This window comes from Corvus hawaiiensis, chromosome 3 (genome assembly GCF_020740725.1).
Source record: "Corvus hawaiiensis isolate bCorHaw1 chromosome 3, bCorHaw1.pri.cur, whole genome shotgun sequence".
Taxonomy (NCBI): domain Eukaryota; kingdom Metazoa; phylum Chordata; class Aves; order Passeriformes; family Corvidae; genus Corvus; species Corvus hawaiiensis.
Window position 1 is genome coordinate 106,863,337 of NC_063215.1, and position 17,216 is coordinate 106,880,552.

Genomic DNA, 17,216 nt, shown 5'->3' on the forward strand with positions numbered 1-17,216 from the left:
CCATGCCACGACTAGGAAGGGGGGTGGAGAGAGCGGGGGCAGGTGCACACCCTTCCTTTGCATTCTGTCCTTTTTGGCACAGCTAAGAAGTCACGTCCGGAGGTGTCCAACTCAGCACTTTGTCATCTTCCTGCAGGTCATTGAGCCTTCACCAGCCCAAAATGTCGGAGAGGTTTTCCCGCACATGCGGAGGCTGGCTGGCAGCATGCTTCCTCAGCTTGGCGCCCATCACCTTGTAGAGGGTGCAGGCAAGCTTGGTGACCACAGTGCGGACATTGGCGCTTCGGACAGGCAGCGCCTTGTTCCCCAGGAAGGACCAGAGCACGGGCAGGGCGTAGCGCTGGACGACTTCGGGGCTCCTGGGATAAACCCATGCCACAAGCGCTGCCGGAAGAGAGACACAAACTTCTTAACCACCAGCCTTAATGCAAACAAGGATCTACCTCTAGTTGTGATTTTGGGAGTCTCTCTGGCTAAGATCAGTGAAATAACAGTGAGAGCCCCATGATCCAGAAATGGGCAAAGCAGCTGAACATCCCCAAAACAGAACCACCAAGCCCTCAGGACTAATTTCTCCAGATCCGAGCCTTGTACCTGTGGCAGACTTCACACCTTTACTAAATCATTCCACAATCTGTTTCCAGCATGATGAATGACCAAAATGTCAAATTGCTGTTTATTTCCATTTAGAAGTTGTCTAAACCCACTGCTGAAGGTTTGAAAGGCACTTTAGAGAGGAAATTGAGAGATTTCTAATAAAAAGGATGACTCCGTTTTTGTGACCTGGCTTAATTAGCAGTGGATTTAGACCCCGCTAAAGCAAGGCTATAAATAAAGCAAGGCTATACACTGTCTTCTCTAGTATATATTGAGGTTATCATTTTTCCATCCCTTGGCTATTGCTGACATAGCAAGCTCCTCTGAGCAATCAATTATCAGCTGCATTTGGAGCATTTTGGGCAGCACTGACATAGGAAGACCCTGACTGCACACCCTGAAATGCTCAGTCCAATGGCACTTCCACAGCACAGGCAGGGAGCCTCAGCACTCTGCTTCTGCCCCTCTGCCCCCAAAGGCTGCCTTGCACAAAATCCGTGCCTCTAACACGTGTGCTGAGTTTTGACCTAAGCTGTGACCCCCAGGCACTGCAGGCTTCCGCCTCAAAACTTTCCAAGAGCAAAGCAAGAATTCTGTGAGGACAAAACAAACCGATCCCCTGAAACAGCATTTGCCACCATTTTCCCTAAAGGATCAGAGCTGTCCCTGAGCTTCCAAGAGAGGAGCCAGCTTGGGAATTTTTAGCCCCTCCCTTTCCTGGAGGCAGCTTCTGAGATGCCCCAGTGAGAGCTCAGCCCCGAGGCCGAGTGCCGCCCCCATCTCAGATGCTGCACACCTCTGCAGCAGCCAGGGAAAACCTGCCCAATACACCTTCCATGGGTATTGGGCAGGAGGGACAAGCTCAGCACCTCCTGATTTGGAGGAGCCACTCTGGTGTCTATTCACTGGCATTCCCTGTAAATTCTGCCTCGGAAGACCTCTTGCCTTAGAAGGGGAGGCCATACCTGAGAGATGCTCCGTGACATCCAGCAGAGCTTGGCCCTTCAGTTCACTCCTGCGGTGGCTGAACTCTTTCATCAGGGATACTTTATCTACAAGGGAAACACACATTTCTGCTCTCTCTTCTGAGGTCATAAGAGAAAGGACAGTGGGGAGGGAAAGGGCAGGGGCAACTACATTTTGTAAAAGAAAGGAAATTCCTGCCGATTTTTGAATCCTTTTCTTCTTTCCTTCCAGCCTACTTGGGAAGATTTTAAATTCCAAAAGAAAAGCTCTCCTGTCACTTTTTAAATCCAAAGTTGTCTGCTGTACCAGGAGCTATGTTAAACATTTCACATCAGGGACCTCAAGACTTCAATCACACGTAAGCAGTGAAAAGGTTTTGCATCCCAGAGCTTTGCAGAGGTGATCTTCTCCCTCCCCTATGGAAAAGGGTGAGAAGGCTCCAAAATGCACACCTCCATTCCCACCTGAAGGATAAGCTGTTTTTAAATTGTCAGGTTACCTGTGTGGATCTAGGGACAAGACTCCAAGTTACTCATACAAGAGCTATTAGTGCTCAGTGCCTCAGTAGCCTGTGGGTTTCTGTAACATCTGTGAAATCAGATCTTGGCAGAGAGACTGGAAAATGAACTGATTTCCCAATACTTGACCGGCGTATGTATTTTGGTTTTTCTTGCGCCTATCTGTCGCAGTTTTGGGGGTCTCGTTTGAATTTAAACACTGTTGCCTGCATTGGCCTGCAAGCCTCGAGTCCTGCCACTCTAATAAGCCAAGGCAAGCTTTTCCTGGAGACAGAACGTGTGTGGGATGAAGTTTGGTCCCTCACAGGGTCACAGGGCTGGCAGTGACAAAGCAGGCAATCTGCTTCATTGGGAACCACTACAGAGCTACACCCCAGTGTGGGTTTCAGTAGCAGGGTATTATTAAGAGCTCCTTTCCTGCATGAGATACAAAAAGGAGGTCCCAAATGATCTTCATGCAAGCATGCAGTAAAGAACTGATCCTGCTGTCCTAATGAAGCTAATGCCTATGATGTGGAGCCTTCCAGGAGGCTGCTCTGCAGAGGTTCTGATGCGCCGCTGTCCCTTCATGCCAACAGCAAAGCTATTCATTTGGGAAGTCAACTGGGGCCCAGGCAAACTCCAAAAATCCCTTTGGCCCTGAATTCCAGCAAAGCTGTAGTCCAGCACTTCCTCTTCAGACAAGCAGCACAGAGCCAAGGGCTCCTGGGACTTTTGGGAAATGCTGATGCACATTCAAGCCTGCTGGGGGACTGGTGCGTAAGGACTGCACCTGCACAGCTTCTGGTGGATGTCAGCTGGAGGTTTCCACAGACAACAACAGCTGTCAAGGCACTCAGCGTTCTCTTGACTCGCAGAGGCAGAGACACACTTGAGGAGAGTCTATGCCAGGGCTCAGCCTTACCTAAGTGAGCCATGGATTCTTCCAGCGCTTTCACAGCTGCGGCATAAACCCCGGGGTCCTTTGAGTTTAGGTTGTTTGTTATTCCTTCAACCAGACAGATGATCACCGGGTTTAAGCCATCTTTCAGGATGCCTACGATTTCAGCCAGCACGTCCAGCGCCTTCTGCTTCACTTTCTTGTGCGTATCACCAAGTCTCGGGACAAAATAATCAAAAATCTGTGAAGAGAACAAACAACATGAAAGCTGGATTAAAATGTCCTTGTTTGAGGAAGGGACGCAGAAGTGAGCACTCAGCAATGTAAAAGATGAAAGTGATCCTTCCTGTCAGGTCAGCACTTGCTTGCACAATTTCCCTGTTTTCCTGTGGGCCGCTCACTGGAATGGTTGCACAACCTCATGCTGGTTGAAAGATTTTCATATATTTTGAAGAGCTTTGGGTGGGGACAGAATAGTTCCTATGGTGTTTCTCTCCACATTTCAGTCATTAAATTCATCCCATTTATTGATGCAAAACAGTATCTTTGCTTTCGAAGTATGGAACCAGATATTTACAATGCCCCTTTTTCTACGCAGTTGTCTCAAGTTCTGAGGACAGTTACGATTTTGCCAAAACTATGGCTGGAGGAGATCCAGATTTTGTTCCATCTGTCTCAGAACCTGTGTCTGGAGAAGTGCAGGGCTCTGATCAACTCTTCCAGGATCCAGACCAATTGTCTACCCAGCAGGTAGACTTCTGAAATTTAATGTGCTGGACCGCTCTCATTAGAGCAGGTTCAGTCCCTTGACAGCCACATTATCAGGCACCATTTTCTGGACAAAGGGAAAAAGCAGCTACTGGGAGAAGGAAGAGATCTGTCCCTAGCCATTTCCCTCCTTTTCCAAAGAGAAAAAAGACCCCCCAAGAATGGTGAGCACCGTCTTTACCAAGAGGACTAGGGATGCCGATGGAAACGAGTAACCAGAGTTGTGCCTGTGCAAGACAAGTCGGAGTTTACAGAAGTATCCTTTTAAAAAAAATTGGTTTAAACCTGCCCAGCCTGATACTTCTCTTCCCCATCCAAACCCATTTTTTTGTCTAGAGAATAATTGCCACGCTTTCAGTGGCTGGATTCCCTTCACTTAACCCAAGTGGGAGTAGGAGACAGCAGAAGTTACACCAGCAGAAAACTCTGTCCTCCTCTGATGAACAGCATCAATAGGCACCTGCCAGACAAATACATCTGGACCGAAAGAACTTGTCCTGAAGCGTGGACCTGAATTAAATATTTCAGGGTAAGAGGCAGCAGCCTGTCCCACACAGCCAGGATGTAGTGCCAAGACACACTGAATTAACTTTCCTGCTGCAGGCTTGGGAAAGGAGCTAAAGGAAAGGAACAATGAAGACACCCTACATACTTGGACAGTGTTAGTGGAGACGAGCTGGGGGCTGCTTTTGCACAGGTCTAGGAGGAGTGCCACTCCTTCCATCCGTGTCTTAAACTCCTTGGCTTCCAGGAGATTGTACAGCTTCTGGAGCGACTCCGTTTCTTCCACAGCCGGAGGTAACGTGACCTGGGCTTTTGGGCGGCGTAGGAGGCGTCCATCAGAGGTAGACTTCACCCTGTTGAATAAAACCAAATGCGGACCTGTTGGTGATCATACCTTCAGTTAATTGTGAGCAGAACATCTTGGGGAGGTTTCCTAATGATGTGATTTCAAGCTAGAAAATCCTGATCTGAAAAACAACGGGAGACCTCATGACAATCTGTCATGGGTTAGCAAGCATAGTCCCGGAAGTGATGTTCTTGCAAAGGAGTGCTTACAGCTCCTTCTGTGACCTGACAGAACCTATCAGCTGGCCACTTTGAATATGGACAATTCTTTAAGCCACTTAAAGTTGTGACCGCCTCTGTGATCCACACTTAAGAACAGGAAACCCCGAGGCAGACTCTCTCTGTCTTGTTTCCGGTGCTGGGACAGGTGGCTGCGGGCCCCGTGTGGGGGCCAGCGGGCCCGGCCCAGGCCCTGCTCAGGCCAGGCCGGGTCGGGCCACGGCCATCCTGGAGCCGACGGGCCCTGTTCCACCCGCGGAACCCCCCCCACAGCAGGGCTGTGGGCAGCCGGAGCGGCTCGGCTCCCCCTCTCCAGAGCTGCCAAGATTCAGCTAAAGCTGCACGGCTGTCTGGCAGAGGTCATGTGACCAACAGCGATAAGCCACATTCCAGCTGCAAGGCCTAGGTGAGATTAACCCTTTTAGTACTATGAAGAGCTGAAAACCGGAGGGAAGTGAAAGAGGAGATGCTTAAAGCTGAAATTCTGTTGTGAAGCTATGATAGATCAGAGTACCTGCTGTAATTTCATGAAGGCATGGGGGGTGGAGCATTCAACTTGTACTTGTGAGCAAAAGCACTTGCGCTGAGATAAGCAGATGCTGACGCAGCTGTAATTTCATGAGAAGTTTGAACAGGGAGAGATGGAAGTGATGAGGACTTTTGCTCCAAATGGAAAAGGAGAAAACCTCAGGTCCTAGAGATGCTCCCAGAGATAGTTCTAAAGAGGAAGATGAGGAAGACCCTTTGCTTCCAGGGAAGGAGAAGGGCCTCTATTCTTAGAAATGAAATACTCCCAGAGATGGGTGAAGAGAACTTTTGTTTCTGAACGGCTCAACCTTAAAATTTTACCCCAGCAATTCAAGAGTGGACCCTCGAAAGCAGTTGTGGGAAAAGCTGCAAGACGGGGGAAGGGACTCACATGCAAGCAGAGAACCAACCCGGGTGGCTGGCTCCTTGCGATAATGTTTTCATAGCATGGGCAAGAGACTCCTCTTCCTAAATGGACTGAACAAGGTTATTATGGAAGTGGTAAACAGACTGAACATCTCAAGGGCTGTCTTTTTACATTATCACTGCAAGAAGGGAGAAAGGCAGGGGGGAGGAGAAGTGTTCTGAAGGCGTGGTATGACTTTGTTTTTCTTCTTTTAGGTCTGTTAATAAACTTCTTTCTATTCTTTCAAGTTTGGTGACTGCTTTGCGTTTCTCCTAATTCTTATCTCACAGAAGGTAAATAGTAATGAGTATTTTGGACCAAACCACTACACTAAATTGGTGTTTCTGCCTGGTTACAAACCAAACCCGCTACACAATCATTACAGGAGACAATCTGCAAGCAACATTCTCACCAGTGCTTACTCAGGAAAACCAAGGATGAGATGCATCTCACTTATCTCCAGACGGCTTCCCAGGTACACATGTCGCACTGCTTTGTGAAGAAAGAGAGACGCTACTTCCATGTTTAAATGCCTCATCATGAGGGAGGTGTGCGTCTTATAATAAGGAAACTCATCCCTCTGGAGAAGTGTCTCTACAGCAGGCATGACAATCTGGAAAAGTAGCTCAGATGCATCTGAACAGATGGATAGGGGCATATCTGAAGGATCCAGAAAATCCGTAACAGGGATAAAAACAGAAGCCAGACATCCCAGCACTACGCTCACATGATTGCTTCCCTAGAGACTAGATCCACAGCTTAACAAACCCACTGGGAACAACTCTCTTGAGCATGGGAAGATCCTGACTACGCTACTGAGGCATGTGGTCACTCTCCTGCCAGCGCTGAGCATGACAGAGCTAAATAAATCCCCTCTGTTATCAGAGGACAACAGGTACAAGTAGCTCTCCCACTGGCAGGAAGAGACAGCAAGGACCAAATTCCTGTCTCAAATGCTGATTGCAGCACAGGGGGAAATAAACCAAACATGCTGTCCATCAAGCAAACAGTATGAAGGACAGGAATGTCAAGACAAAACGTCCACATTGAGACACCTGTTGACCAAAGTTGCTCAGGAACTGGCTTGCTACTTACTACTCATCTTGGTACTGTCTGAGGGTAAGAAAACCATGACTCAGGAAGGCCAAACCACGTGCATGGGAAGTGCTATTTTGGGGAACGGCATCTTGCTTCTAGACTGGGACTTCTCATCAAAACACCCATCTGAAAAAGACTGCTCTCAGAGGAAAAAAACCCTGCTTGAATTTACTTGTCCCAAGTGAGGCAGCGGAGACATGGCCCTCTCACAGCCTCCACAGCACTGTCCTTGCCACTGCACTGGATCTTCTGAGCTGCAACCAATGGGTGTCTTTTTGTCGCCCATTTTTTGTGGAAACCCTTCCAGAGAAGTTGTGTTCAGCGTAATGCAGAAGGAGACATTTTTTATGATAGAGCATTTGTAGGGAAAGGAAACAATCTCTGGTACAGGTCATCTCCACCAGAAAGATTTTCCTGAGGAAGAGACATGTAAAGCTTGCCACGTGCTTTGTCACATCTAACTAAAGTGCTCAGTACCGTTTACTAGAAGGCAATGTGGCCTGGGGCTTCTTCGAGCCATCGCTCCTCTTCTTCACAGGCTTCTCGACAGATGGGTGTTCATCCTTCTGCGTTTCCATCCCCTACAAAGGCATAAAGAAACCCCATGGATCTTTAGAATGTAAAATAGGAAATTACCTGTTTAAAACACAACTTATAACCAGGATCACTGCAACCAAGGCTTGGGCAAACCTTTCCGAACTTACAGAAGGAAACAGGCCAGAGGTTCAGTGATGCCAACTCTTTGTTTTCAATAGCCCAAGGCAGGTTATGGCTGCTACCATACTGAGCAGCAGTCTAAAATCCCCAATTCATTCCTCTTGAGCATAAATGGGAATAATGCAAACTGGTAGGGAACTAATGCTCTTAAAGGAAGCTGCAGAAAAATTTGGACTCTTTGGAGGTTGGCCCATTGTGTTGGAAGTTGATTTGGTTCCACACTCACTCTCCCTGTTGCTGCACAAAGGCACACTCCCTTCTATAACGTAGGTAAAAAGAATAAAAAAATAACCCAGGCAAACAAATGATTTTCCTCTGGATGCTGCTGAATTCACCAAGCTTCTTCCAGCTGCACAGGGCATGACAGCAGGGCAGTATTCCCAGAAGACAGATAGTAATTGTAGGAATTGGGATTGACTGGGACATCTTTTGAATATTTGGAAATTTTCTTGGCACTACTGCTTCCTGTGTCTTTTGCAAAGACTCTGTTATCTCCAGAAGCACTGTTCTCACTTAATTGCGTCACTGGGGGCAGAGTAGGGATAGTGGGGTGGGGGGTTATGCTTAAATGTAAACACATTTCCTCCTCTTTCCCTTCCCTGTTTGTGGCCAATATACAAAATATCCAATACCCCACTTTTCCCCTAATATTATCAGTTCCTTTGTGCTCTGCAGATGAACAGGCTACGGATCAACAGTTCATTCCCAGGAGCAAAATGATTTGGCAGAAAAGGAATGAGATAAGATTAGGTCTGTTTGATCTCATATCAGCAGTGGCAATACTTGCACAAAGGAGACATTTCTCCTACCAAGCACTTACTTTCTTCTTCATTCTTGTCAGAATATCTTCCAGGTCACGGGTGGAAAGAGATTGTTCCAAAAGCCTTTTAAATTTTTGGTGATTCAGCATCATTTTCACCATCTCCTGTCCATAATGCCTAAAACAAGAAAGAAAGAAAGAAAGAAAGAAAGAAAGAAAGAAAGAAAGAAAGAAGGAAAGAAAGAATAGAAGGTGAACAAACAAAGGAGGAGCATTAACAGAATAAGCTGATACCTTAAACTCAGCAGCTGCCATACCTGCATGAGAAGGCATTACCTACTCAGCAAAGAGAGAGGTTTACCTCCACTTGTCACTGCACAGTGCTGTCAGCTGAACACAAGAGGCAAGAGGAGAACGTGGGGCAACAGAAAAATACAATCTCACTCTGAAACTGTGGGTGCGCTTCTGTGGCATCGAAGGATCCCAGGGAACAAGCAAAACACCTCTGCTTTGAGTCAGAGCTTATTAGCAGTGTCTTGCTGCCATTGCACAGTAATTTGCCTTTCTTTAACTGGCAGGGAAGCCAGGACCAAATGCCTCATGCTTGCTTTTGATTATTCTATACCATATGTATGCACAGGGACAGCTAGTTGCTCATGCGTTCTTGGCAGCTATTAATGGGAATTGAATCCTCAAAGTGAGGGGATTTGGGTGGTTTGGGTTGATTTTGCCACTAGGAAACCACAGTTTTCTTCAGGAAGCAATTTGGAGGTCATTCAGCCACAGATAAGAGCATTATAGAAATCTGCAGAAGAGGTTTAGAAAGACTGAATACATTGGCTAAAGACCCCGGGAATATTTCTAGGAAAGTCTTAAGTTAATGAGAAATAGATGTATGGGATCCTTCAGTGATGAACATTAGCCAACATTTTGGCTTTGTCTTGTGCACCTAAGGCCAAGCAAAACTGTTTGACTGGCTCATCTGATGGCTCTTTTGATCTCAGGAAAGAATCATTCAAGTCCCAGGAAGTTGGCAATGCTCCCTCTTGCGGGACAACCTCACGTTCCCCAGCACAGTCATTTCCCCAGACAAGCCAGGGCAGTGGTCACAGCACCAAGCCTGACAGAGCTCAAGAAGCCTTTGGACAATGCTCTCGGGCACATGGAGTGACTCTTGGGGGGCCCTGCACACAGGCAGGAGCTGGACTCGATGACACTGATGGGTCCCTTCTAATTCAGCGTATTCCGTGACTCTGTGAACCTCATCCACACAGTGAGGGAACTTAATATTTCCTTTAGCTTCCACTCTTTTGTGGTTTTGCCCTTTACAGCCAGACACCCAACAGTTTTCCTGTTTTAGGAGGTGAAATGAAGATCATTACCTTGTGTCCTCGTGACAGTCCTGAGCAAGCGTCCCTGCCGCGTGCGCCAGCCTCTCAGCCCTGGGCGTTCCTGCGAGCTTCGTGACTCCAGTTTTCTCCATCAAGGACAGGAGGAGTTGGGCCGCGCACTTCCGCACCTGGACGTGGCGGCTCCTGGGAAGAAGAGAGCGGACACTGGGGCACAGGGAGCAGAGGGACACAGCGCAGGCCTTGGCCAGAGCATGCTCCCTGTCATTGCTGGGGGAAGGAGGCCTGGGTTCTCCCTGACACTTGGGACACCTGTAGAAGGTTCTGTCCGCAGAGAAACACAAAGTTAGCACTCTACAGAAGGACTGCCTGCAAGCAAGAGTGAGGAATTCAGTCTCCCTGCACTATCTGATACTCAACGTCTTTCCCCAAATTCACTCTGAGAAAGAGGGAAATTAAAGACAACCCAGGCTGACCCATCAGGAGCCAGCCACTACACAGACAGCCGCAGCAGGATTGAGGATATTTGCACCCATTTACCCCCAAATCTGCAGACCTTGGGAAAGAAACAAATGCAGGGAAAACACGCTGTGGGACACGAAGTTGCAGAATATTCTGCAATGCAGCCAGTTTCTTCTGTGAGGCTTGGCAAGAGATACATCTGAACGTTTCCCCCTTTTCCAAAGCTGAGGAAAGGGTGGCAGTCAGTTTAGCCAGCTTGTCCTGTTCTAGACAGTGTCTCTTGGGGACTATCAGGCCCAGCACCAACACTTAAGGCAGCACCTGCTTCAGCTGTCCCATGGCAGTCGGCCTGTGAAGGTGCCTGTACAGTGATTCATCATCTCAAGGCTAACATGAGACATCAGTTTGAATAGCAAGTGGGCCTCTAAGGCCAGGACAGTCCTACAAGACTCCTCTTGGCAGGAGCTGCACCTGCTGTGCAGGCTGTGCCACACCCAGCACGTTCTCCCCCATGTGCTCCATGCCCCAGCAAGAACCCTCCTTACTTCTCAAGTGAATGGCATAATGAGGATGCATGGTTTTTCCCAAGGCCTCTGTGGTTAGGGCTGTGAAATATCAAAGAGCGCTCACAGCTGCAGTTGCAATTGTCCCTCTTCCCACAAAACCACAGGGCTCTATCCTTAGCCTTTGCAGGCACTTTCACTTGCCCACCATTCACCACATCTAGGCAACTCGGACAGACTGGGAGAACTCCAGGAAGCAGCAGCAAGCTGAGTCAGGGGAGGTTGAGCTTGGATATCAGGAAAAAGTTTTTCACCCAGAGGGTGGCTGGGCACTGGAACAGGCTCCCCAGGGTACTGGTCACAGCACCAAGCCTGAGAGAGTTCAGGAAGCCTTTGGACAACGCTCTCAGGCACATGGTGTGACCCTTGGCGTGTTTGTTCTGTGCAAGGCCAGAAGCTGGACTCGATGAGCCTGATGGGCCCCTTCCAACTCAGCATATTCTACAGCTCTGTGATTCTGTCAACTAAAGGGCTGCATGAGGGCAGAAATAGGTGACAAGAGGAAAGAAGTGAGGTTGATTGGAGAATCAAGTCACTGAGATCACAGAAGATGCAGGATACAGGACCCTTCCCTCCCACCGTTCCCATTCTCTCTCTCAGCCCTTCTCCCCCCCCACACACAATAGAAGGTGAAGAATATCACTAAGAGAAGAAGAACCTACTGGACTCCACTGTCCATGAGAGCAGTCATTGCTCGTGCAGGAGTCACATGCTCCACCATGACTCCCAGGGTGTGACTGGCTGCTTTCTGAACAAACTCTGGGGAGTTCCACACCATCTGGAGAAGGACCCGAGCAACCTCATCCACCTCCGAGTCCATGTCCTTCTGCAAGGTCACAAAGAGCTCTCCAAGAGTGACGATTGCAGAGTAAGACACCTTTGAGCGAAGGTTGGTCACCTGGGGAAGTCATGCGGGGAAACATAAGAATCACCTTGAAAAGAAAACCAGTTGCCTTAGACAAAAGTCCCAGGAAATGACAACACTTCCCGCTGTGTCCAGGGGAACACAAAAGCACAGGCAGAGCAGAAGAGCACAAGCACAGAAAGGCACTTAACTCTGGCACCTACTTGTGCTAGGCCTCAGGCCTGCTTCCTGCAGGCCTAAAACATATTATTTCACTTAAAGTGTTCTACTTAATTCTTCTGGAATGTCCACTGCTTTGGTTTTAGGCCCTTTTATTCAAAAAACAAAGAAACAAATTAAAGCAAGGGCTGCTCTCAAGCCATAAAGGCACAAATCATAAAGACAAAAGAGTCATTTGCTCCTGTTTGAAAAAGTAACAGCAGCAGTTGAAGCCCTCAGCCAGGAAACAGAAAACACAGGCTCAAGTCTACAGACTAATTGGCAGTGTTGAATTACAGCTTGGGCAGAGATTTGGACTGCAGCAAATAACATAATTAGTGTCTCCGCTTCTGCATTTGCACGTTGCATTGTAATGGCAGCTCGCTCCAAGAGGAGAGTGTCAGATGCCCGACCTACCAGTAAATAGAGCTACATGTGCACACAGATCCTATAGAGAGCTGACAGACATGAGAAAGATAAGGTCTAGAAACAGAAATGAAGGCAGTTCCTGAGCACACAGGGAGATGAACAAGCACATATCTACTCTACACACCGTGTAAGAAGCACGGAGGACGATTCAGAACAATGTTCTTACCTCGTTGGTAAGTGCCAAGCAAACCTCACGAAGTCTACAAAGAAGGACTTCTGAGTGGGACTCAGCCAGGTGTTTGATGCTGAAGAGTCCCTTCTCCTTCAGCTCCCTGAAAGGCAAGTACCAAAAAGATTGACTTTCTCTCCACCCAAGAACTAGGCAGCACCCTCTGAATTTACCAGGCTGGCGGCTCAGTCAAACAAAGGGAGGTGCTTTTCAAGCAGTACGTGATGAAATCGTGGAACTCGCTGCCACAGGTTGCTGTGGCTGTCAAAAGCATACACAAATCCAAGAGGCAAATAGAGGGCTTTCAGAGTCTTCATTTGTGGCCGTTTAACAAGACAGCCTTTCTGAAGTCTCTGGCACATGAAGTCCCTATGTCAGTGCTTCCTGGAGGCTGTGAGACCGTGCCATGCTGCTGTTTCTTGTCACCTCCCTGTACCTGTCCCTGAGACACAGTCCCACTGGGCTGTGTCTGGGGCATTTTCCTTCTTTGCTAGCCCCAGCAGGCAGTTCAGCAGTGAGAGTCTGCACTGGCACTCTGTAGCTGAGTTTCCACTCTGCAATCTAGGCCTGTCTGTCACCCACTCCACTCCACCTCACACATTCCCCAAGAAAGCAGCAGGATGCCCCAGAAGGTTCCACACCCGGGCAAGAACAGCTGAAAGTCTAGCTTTTCCCAAAAGCCCCTACCTAAAACAGCAGCAACATGTTATTTACAAGGTGCAAACAACTCCCTCTCTCAGCACTTGCTTTGGGCAGGACCTGAGCTACAGGAAGGCGCGTGATGCATCGGGGCTGCAGCGCAGGGCTGGCGGCCGATGCCACGGGCATCCCTGAGTGTCACCCGGACCCCCCCACAGCTGCAGAAGCTCTCTGCACCGCACAGGGCACCAAACAGAAATGGGGAAGAGAAAGCAGAAGAGACAGGGCAGAGCAAAGGCGACTGCACAAGGAGATGCATTGTGGCAGATTTTTCATGCTTATCCCAGGGTGAATGGAGTCCTTATCCCAGGGTGAATGAAGCAGTGAGTAGATGATAACCCAGACATCAAAAAGACAACCAGTATCACCTAACATTTGTGGGGTTATCACCTCTGGGCCTCTACAGGCCTCCTTCTGTCTGTGTCTAAGTTTGGGACACATTGTGAGTATTGACAAAACATCTCAGGCCCATATGAAGCAGTGAGAAGGAAACAGTTGACTTGCAAAAGTGCAAGATTCCTAGAGGATTTTATTTCTTTTTCCTTCTCTTCTGCCATGAGCCCCTCAGGACTAATGACAGGCTGAGTGACTCTATAGCACAACTCAGTGCATTTCTCAGAAAGAAGAACTCCCTGTAGCTGCTCCTGGGACTCACATGCGGAAGGTCACGGGCAGACCCTGACTCCTGCCACTGCTGCCAGCAGTGGGGCCAGAGACAAATCTTACTCAGTCCCACTGGGCCCCGAGGCACCCAAATCTCTACACTCCAAACTGCTGCCATCCTGCTTCTGGCTTCAGCCAGCAAATCATCTTGTCCCACAGCTTTCTCTCTTCCCTCAAGATTTCCTTTGCAGCCCCACAGAGCAGCAGGCAAAGCGAGGAAACAGCACGGACCTGCTGCAGCTGGAGCACTGCTGCAGACCAAGGCCAAGAAAAGGCTGCTCTCAAATCTTTATCCTCTCTCTGCTCTGGAGTGGTTTCACTGGTGCCCCTCGGCCCTCTGGGCTGCTGGGGCTCAGAGGCACTAGCAAGATGCTCTCCTAACCTACCTTAACGCTAAGAGGGAGACAGAGTGAACGGGGCCTTTCTTACCAGTCATCGCTGCTGAGCAAGGAGAGTGCCTCGAGCAAGGACTGCTGTGGCTCCAAAGAGGCTCCGTCCTTCTGCCCCTTCCCACGGAGCGGCTCCTCTCGGCGCTCGGCACCAGTGGCCGTCTGCGGGGTCACTGTAAGGAGAGGGTCAGCCATGAGCGCTGCAGCCCCGGGCAAGGCACCCCGCCATGGAGCGGCCTGCAGCCCCATCTCCCAGCCAGGCTTCCATGAGGTACAAACTGGCACTGGCTCAGAGAATTCCCTGCTCTCTGGCTCCTTGCTTTCTCCCAGCCCCCCCAGCTGGGCACAGCTCCTTGGCTCAACCTGACAATTGCCCACACAGCGCCAGCTCCCAAGTGCCACAGGTACCACAGCCAGCGGCACGTTCCTGAGGCCGCAGAGCTCCCACTCCCTGTGAGACAGTGCCCACCAGCAGGACTTGCTCCCCACGAGGGACCCCTCAGCTGCCTCTCCTGTCTCAGCGCCCTGATTTCCCCGAGCCCTGAGGACAGAGGCACTCTGCAACTCCCTGAGGAAAGACCTGCAGCTGCCTCGTGACAGCACCAAGCCGAGCCTGAACAAGCGAGTCCTGCTGGGCCCGGCTGAATCCCCTCAGAGCAGCTACCAGGGAACAGCGATACCTGACCCTTCACACCTCACAGCGCCTCTGTTCCCATTGGCTTCAAATATTCTAGACAGAGGGCAGCTGAGTGCACTTACATTTCAGCCTGCTCTTGGGAAGGGAGTAGTTCATGGATTTTGTTCTTTCCAAGCATCATGAATCTTTACTATTTCAATAAAGTACACACTGGCTGTATTTGAAAGATGCTGAGGTGAAATTTGTTTGTCCTCAAATGGACTTGTGTGCACACTGTGCAAGCCTAAGCTTTCTCTTGTGGAAAAATGGAATCTCTAGCCCAGATGGTTGATAAAAAAGCCTTCCAAATGCAAATTGATGATAAGAATACGTAAATACAGATGCAAATTGTTGGCAGACACAATCTCTTGATAGTCAGTTTACAAGGTATGAGAAAATTCAGATGATAAATGCATTTCTTAAGAAACCCACTTGTCATCCAAAGGACTCTTGATCATCAATTTCATGTCATGCACTCAACAGGTCGTTTTCTAATGTGTACAAGGAAACATCTGAGCTGTCTCAAATGATGGAGTTTAAATATTGCACAGAATCTAGAATATTCAGATGGGAGCTATCTGGCTGTCACTGATGTACCCCTGTCACTGCCATCAGTGGTGTCACTGCAGAAGGATGTCGATGTACACATCTATATTCAATAGGAATGGGGAGCCACGTCAGGCTAGTTCTGGTCAATTGTGACCATGGAAGTAGCATCACTAGAAAAGAGCACTCAAAGTATCATTCCTAGCTCCCTTCTTCTTCTCTCACCCTACTCAGGATCATAGCACAGGCAGGCTGCCCTCACAGGAGAGGCAAGAGCCACAAGGGACTATGTGCTATGTATTCACTGCAGGCAGCAAACAGCCTGGGAGCACCAGGCAGCCCCTCCTGGCTGTCACCTGCTACACAGGCCGCTGTATTTGGGTGGGGTGACACAGGAGGCGCTGCTTGTTCCCTCTTGGCATTGCAGGCCGTGGGATGGCAGCGGCAAGAAGCCATTGGGCACTTCTGGGAGCAGCAGCAGCACGGCTGCACCAAGTGGCTGACTGCCATGCAGAGACAACCCTTGCTGGGAGAGCAGGAAAGCTGGCTGCAGAGGCAGACAGCAGCACAGGCAGAGGGCCAAGATGGAGAGTGGACAATTGATCGTGGTGGTACTCGTAGGTGCACAGTGAGCACACCCTGCCAGACTGCCCCGAGCTCATCCCTGCAGTTACAGCTGCCTCCTGGCACCAGTGCTGTAGTTTGCTCTATCAGGATGGGCAAAAGCCAGAGCTTAGGTCTTTACCACTACTTTATGCAGCTCAGCTTTCCAATGGATCAATAAGAACCAACTGCTCCAGTTCTGCCGAGCTGGAGTAACTCAAGAGTAGATTTGCTGTTCATTCTCAGCACAGGCTATGAACCCAAGATCCCAGCTGTGGTGGCTGAATCAGGAGGCAGTTTGTGCTCCTTGTGCAAGGAAAACCGGTGCAGGAAAAAGCTGCTGTGGAGCAGGCTTACCTGAGGAGCTGCGTGGGAAGCTGCCGTCTCCATGGATGATGGGCTTCTTGGGCAGTAAGGGCACGTTGTCCTGCTTCCTCAAGACCTTCTTCTTCAAGGCACTACCAGGGTGTTTCCTCTGCACACTGGAAGCTGTGCCATTGACAGGCAGTAGGCTAAAGCCTGCAGGGACCAAAGAGGAGCTTAGAAGTGGAGGGTGACAATGGAAAGGCCCAGAAAACTTGCTGGAGCTGGGTAACATCTCTTTGTTATCCCAAAGAACTTCAAGTATAACAGTGGCACAGCACCATGGGAAAGTGATCACAGACTCCTAGAAGAGTTTATGTGGGAAGGCACCTTTAACCACCATCTAGTCCAGCCCCCATGAGCAGGGACATCTTCAGCACGAGCAGCTTCCTCAGGGCCCCATCTAACATGGCCTTGAACACCTTCAAGGATCGATCAACAACAGCTTCTCAGGGCAAACTCTTCCAGTGTTTCATCCCCTTCATTATAAAGAAATTCTTCCTAATATCTAATCAAAATCTACCCTCTTCTGGTTTAAAACCAAATTGCAGTGATGCTTCCCCGAAGAAACAAGGAAACCCCAGTATTGCTTTGCTTTTGTTTTCCTGTTTCAGAGGCTGGCTGGGGAAGTTACCAAAAGAAAGCGCAGATAACCTTGCGTGATGCCCTCGGGCTGAGTGCTGCCTCCTGAGGTCCCTGCTGCTGCCCTGGGGCAGCGCACACAGCACTGCAGTCAGAGCCCCTCAGCCCGGATTCAGTCGGCAACGCTGCTTGCTCCTGGGGCTACAACAGAAGCACTGGCTCGGGGCTTCAGCACAGCTCTACAGCACCAGCTCCTCAGCAGGGAGTGGTGGGAGAAGGGTCTCTGGGGTTTTCATTAGAAGGAGTTGAATTTTGTTTCTTCCAGGTTGCACCTTGGTTGAAAAGCATTCTTTT

At 49.3% G+C, this 17,216-nt stretch overlaps 1 protein-coding gene and 2 long non-coding RNA genes across 3 annotated transcripts; all 3 read right to left on the reverse strand.

Annotated features, from left to right (window-relative positions):
- Nucleotides 1–8,398, reverse strand: LOC125323531 (TOG array regulator of axonemal microtubules protein 2-like). The gene is made up of 5 exons (XM_048298598.1): nt 8,367–8,398; nt 7,307–7,410; nt 4,382–4,586; nt 2,986–3,202; nt 1–384 (listed from the first exon to the last, which is right to left on the reverse strand). Exons 1-5 carry the CDS (start codon nt 8,376–8,378, stop codon nt 149–151), a joined length of 774 nt encoding a protein of 257 aa, XP_048154555.1. The 5' UTR covers nt 8,379–8,398; the 3' UTR covers nt 1–148.
- A 45-nt stretch (nt 8,399–8,443) lies between these two features.
- Nucleotides 8,444–11,384, reverse strand: LOC125322533. Its single transcript, XR_007202061.1, has 3 exons — nt 11,343–11,384; nt 9,689–9,841; nt 8,444–8,484 (listed from the first exon to the last, which is right to left on the reverse strand). It is a non-coding gene; the product is annotated as an uncharacterized LOC125322533 (long non-coding RNA).
- Nucleotides 11,385–11,537: 153 nt separating this feature from the next.
- Nucleotides 11,538–16,434, reverse strand: LOC125322432. Its single transcript, XR_007201997.1, has 4 exons — nt 16,275–16,434; nt 14,133–14,265; nt 12,339–12,444; nt 11,538–11,578 (listed from the first exon to the last, which is right to left on the reverse strand). It is a non-coding gene; the product is annotated as an uncharacterized LOC125322432 (long non-coding RNA).
- Nucleotides 16,435–17,216: the final 782 nt, after the last annotated feature.

What these genes read in the sequence shown, in the direction of transcription:
- LOC125323531 (XM_048298598.1), bottom strand. An exon ending in ACATTGCCTTCTAGTAAACG is followed by an intron (nt 4,587 to 7,306) that starts GTACTGAGCACT and finishes TTTATTCAACAG; the next exon opens with GGTGAAGTCTACCTCTGATG. An exon ending in TCTCCACTAACACTGTCCAA is followed by an intron (nt 3,203 to 4,381) that starts GTATGTAGGGTG and finishes TTCTCTTCACAG; the next exon opens with ATTTTTGATTATTTTGTCCC.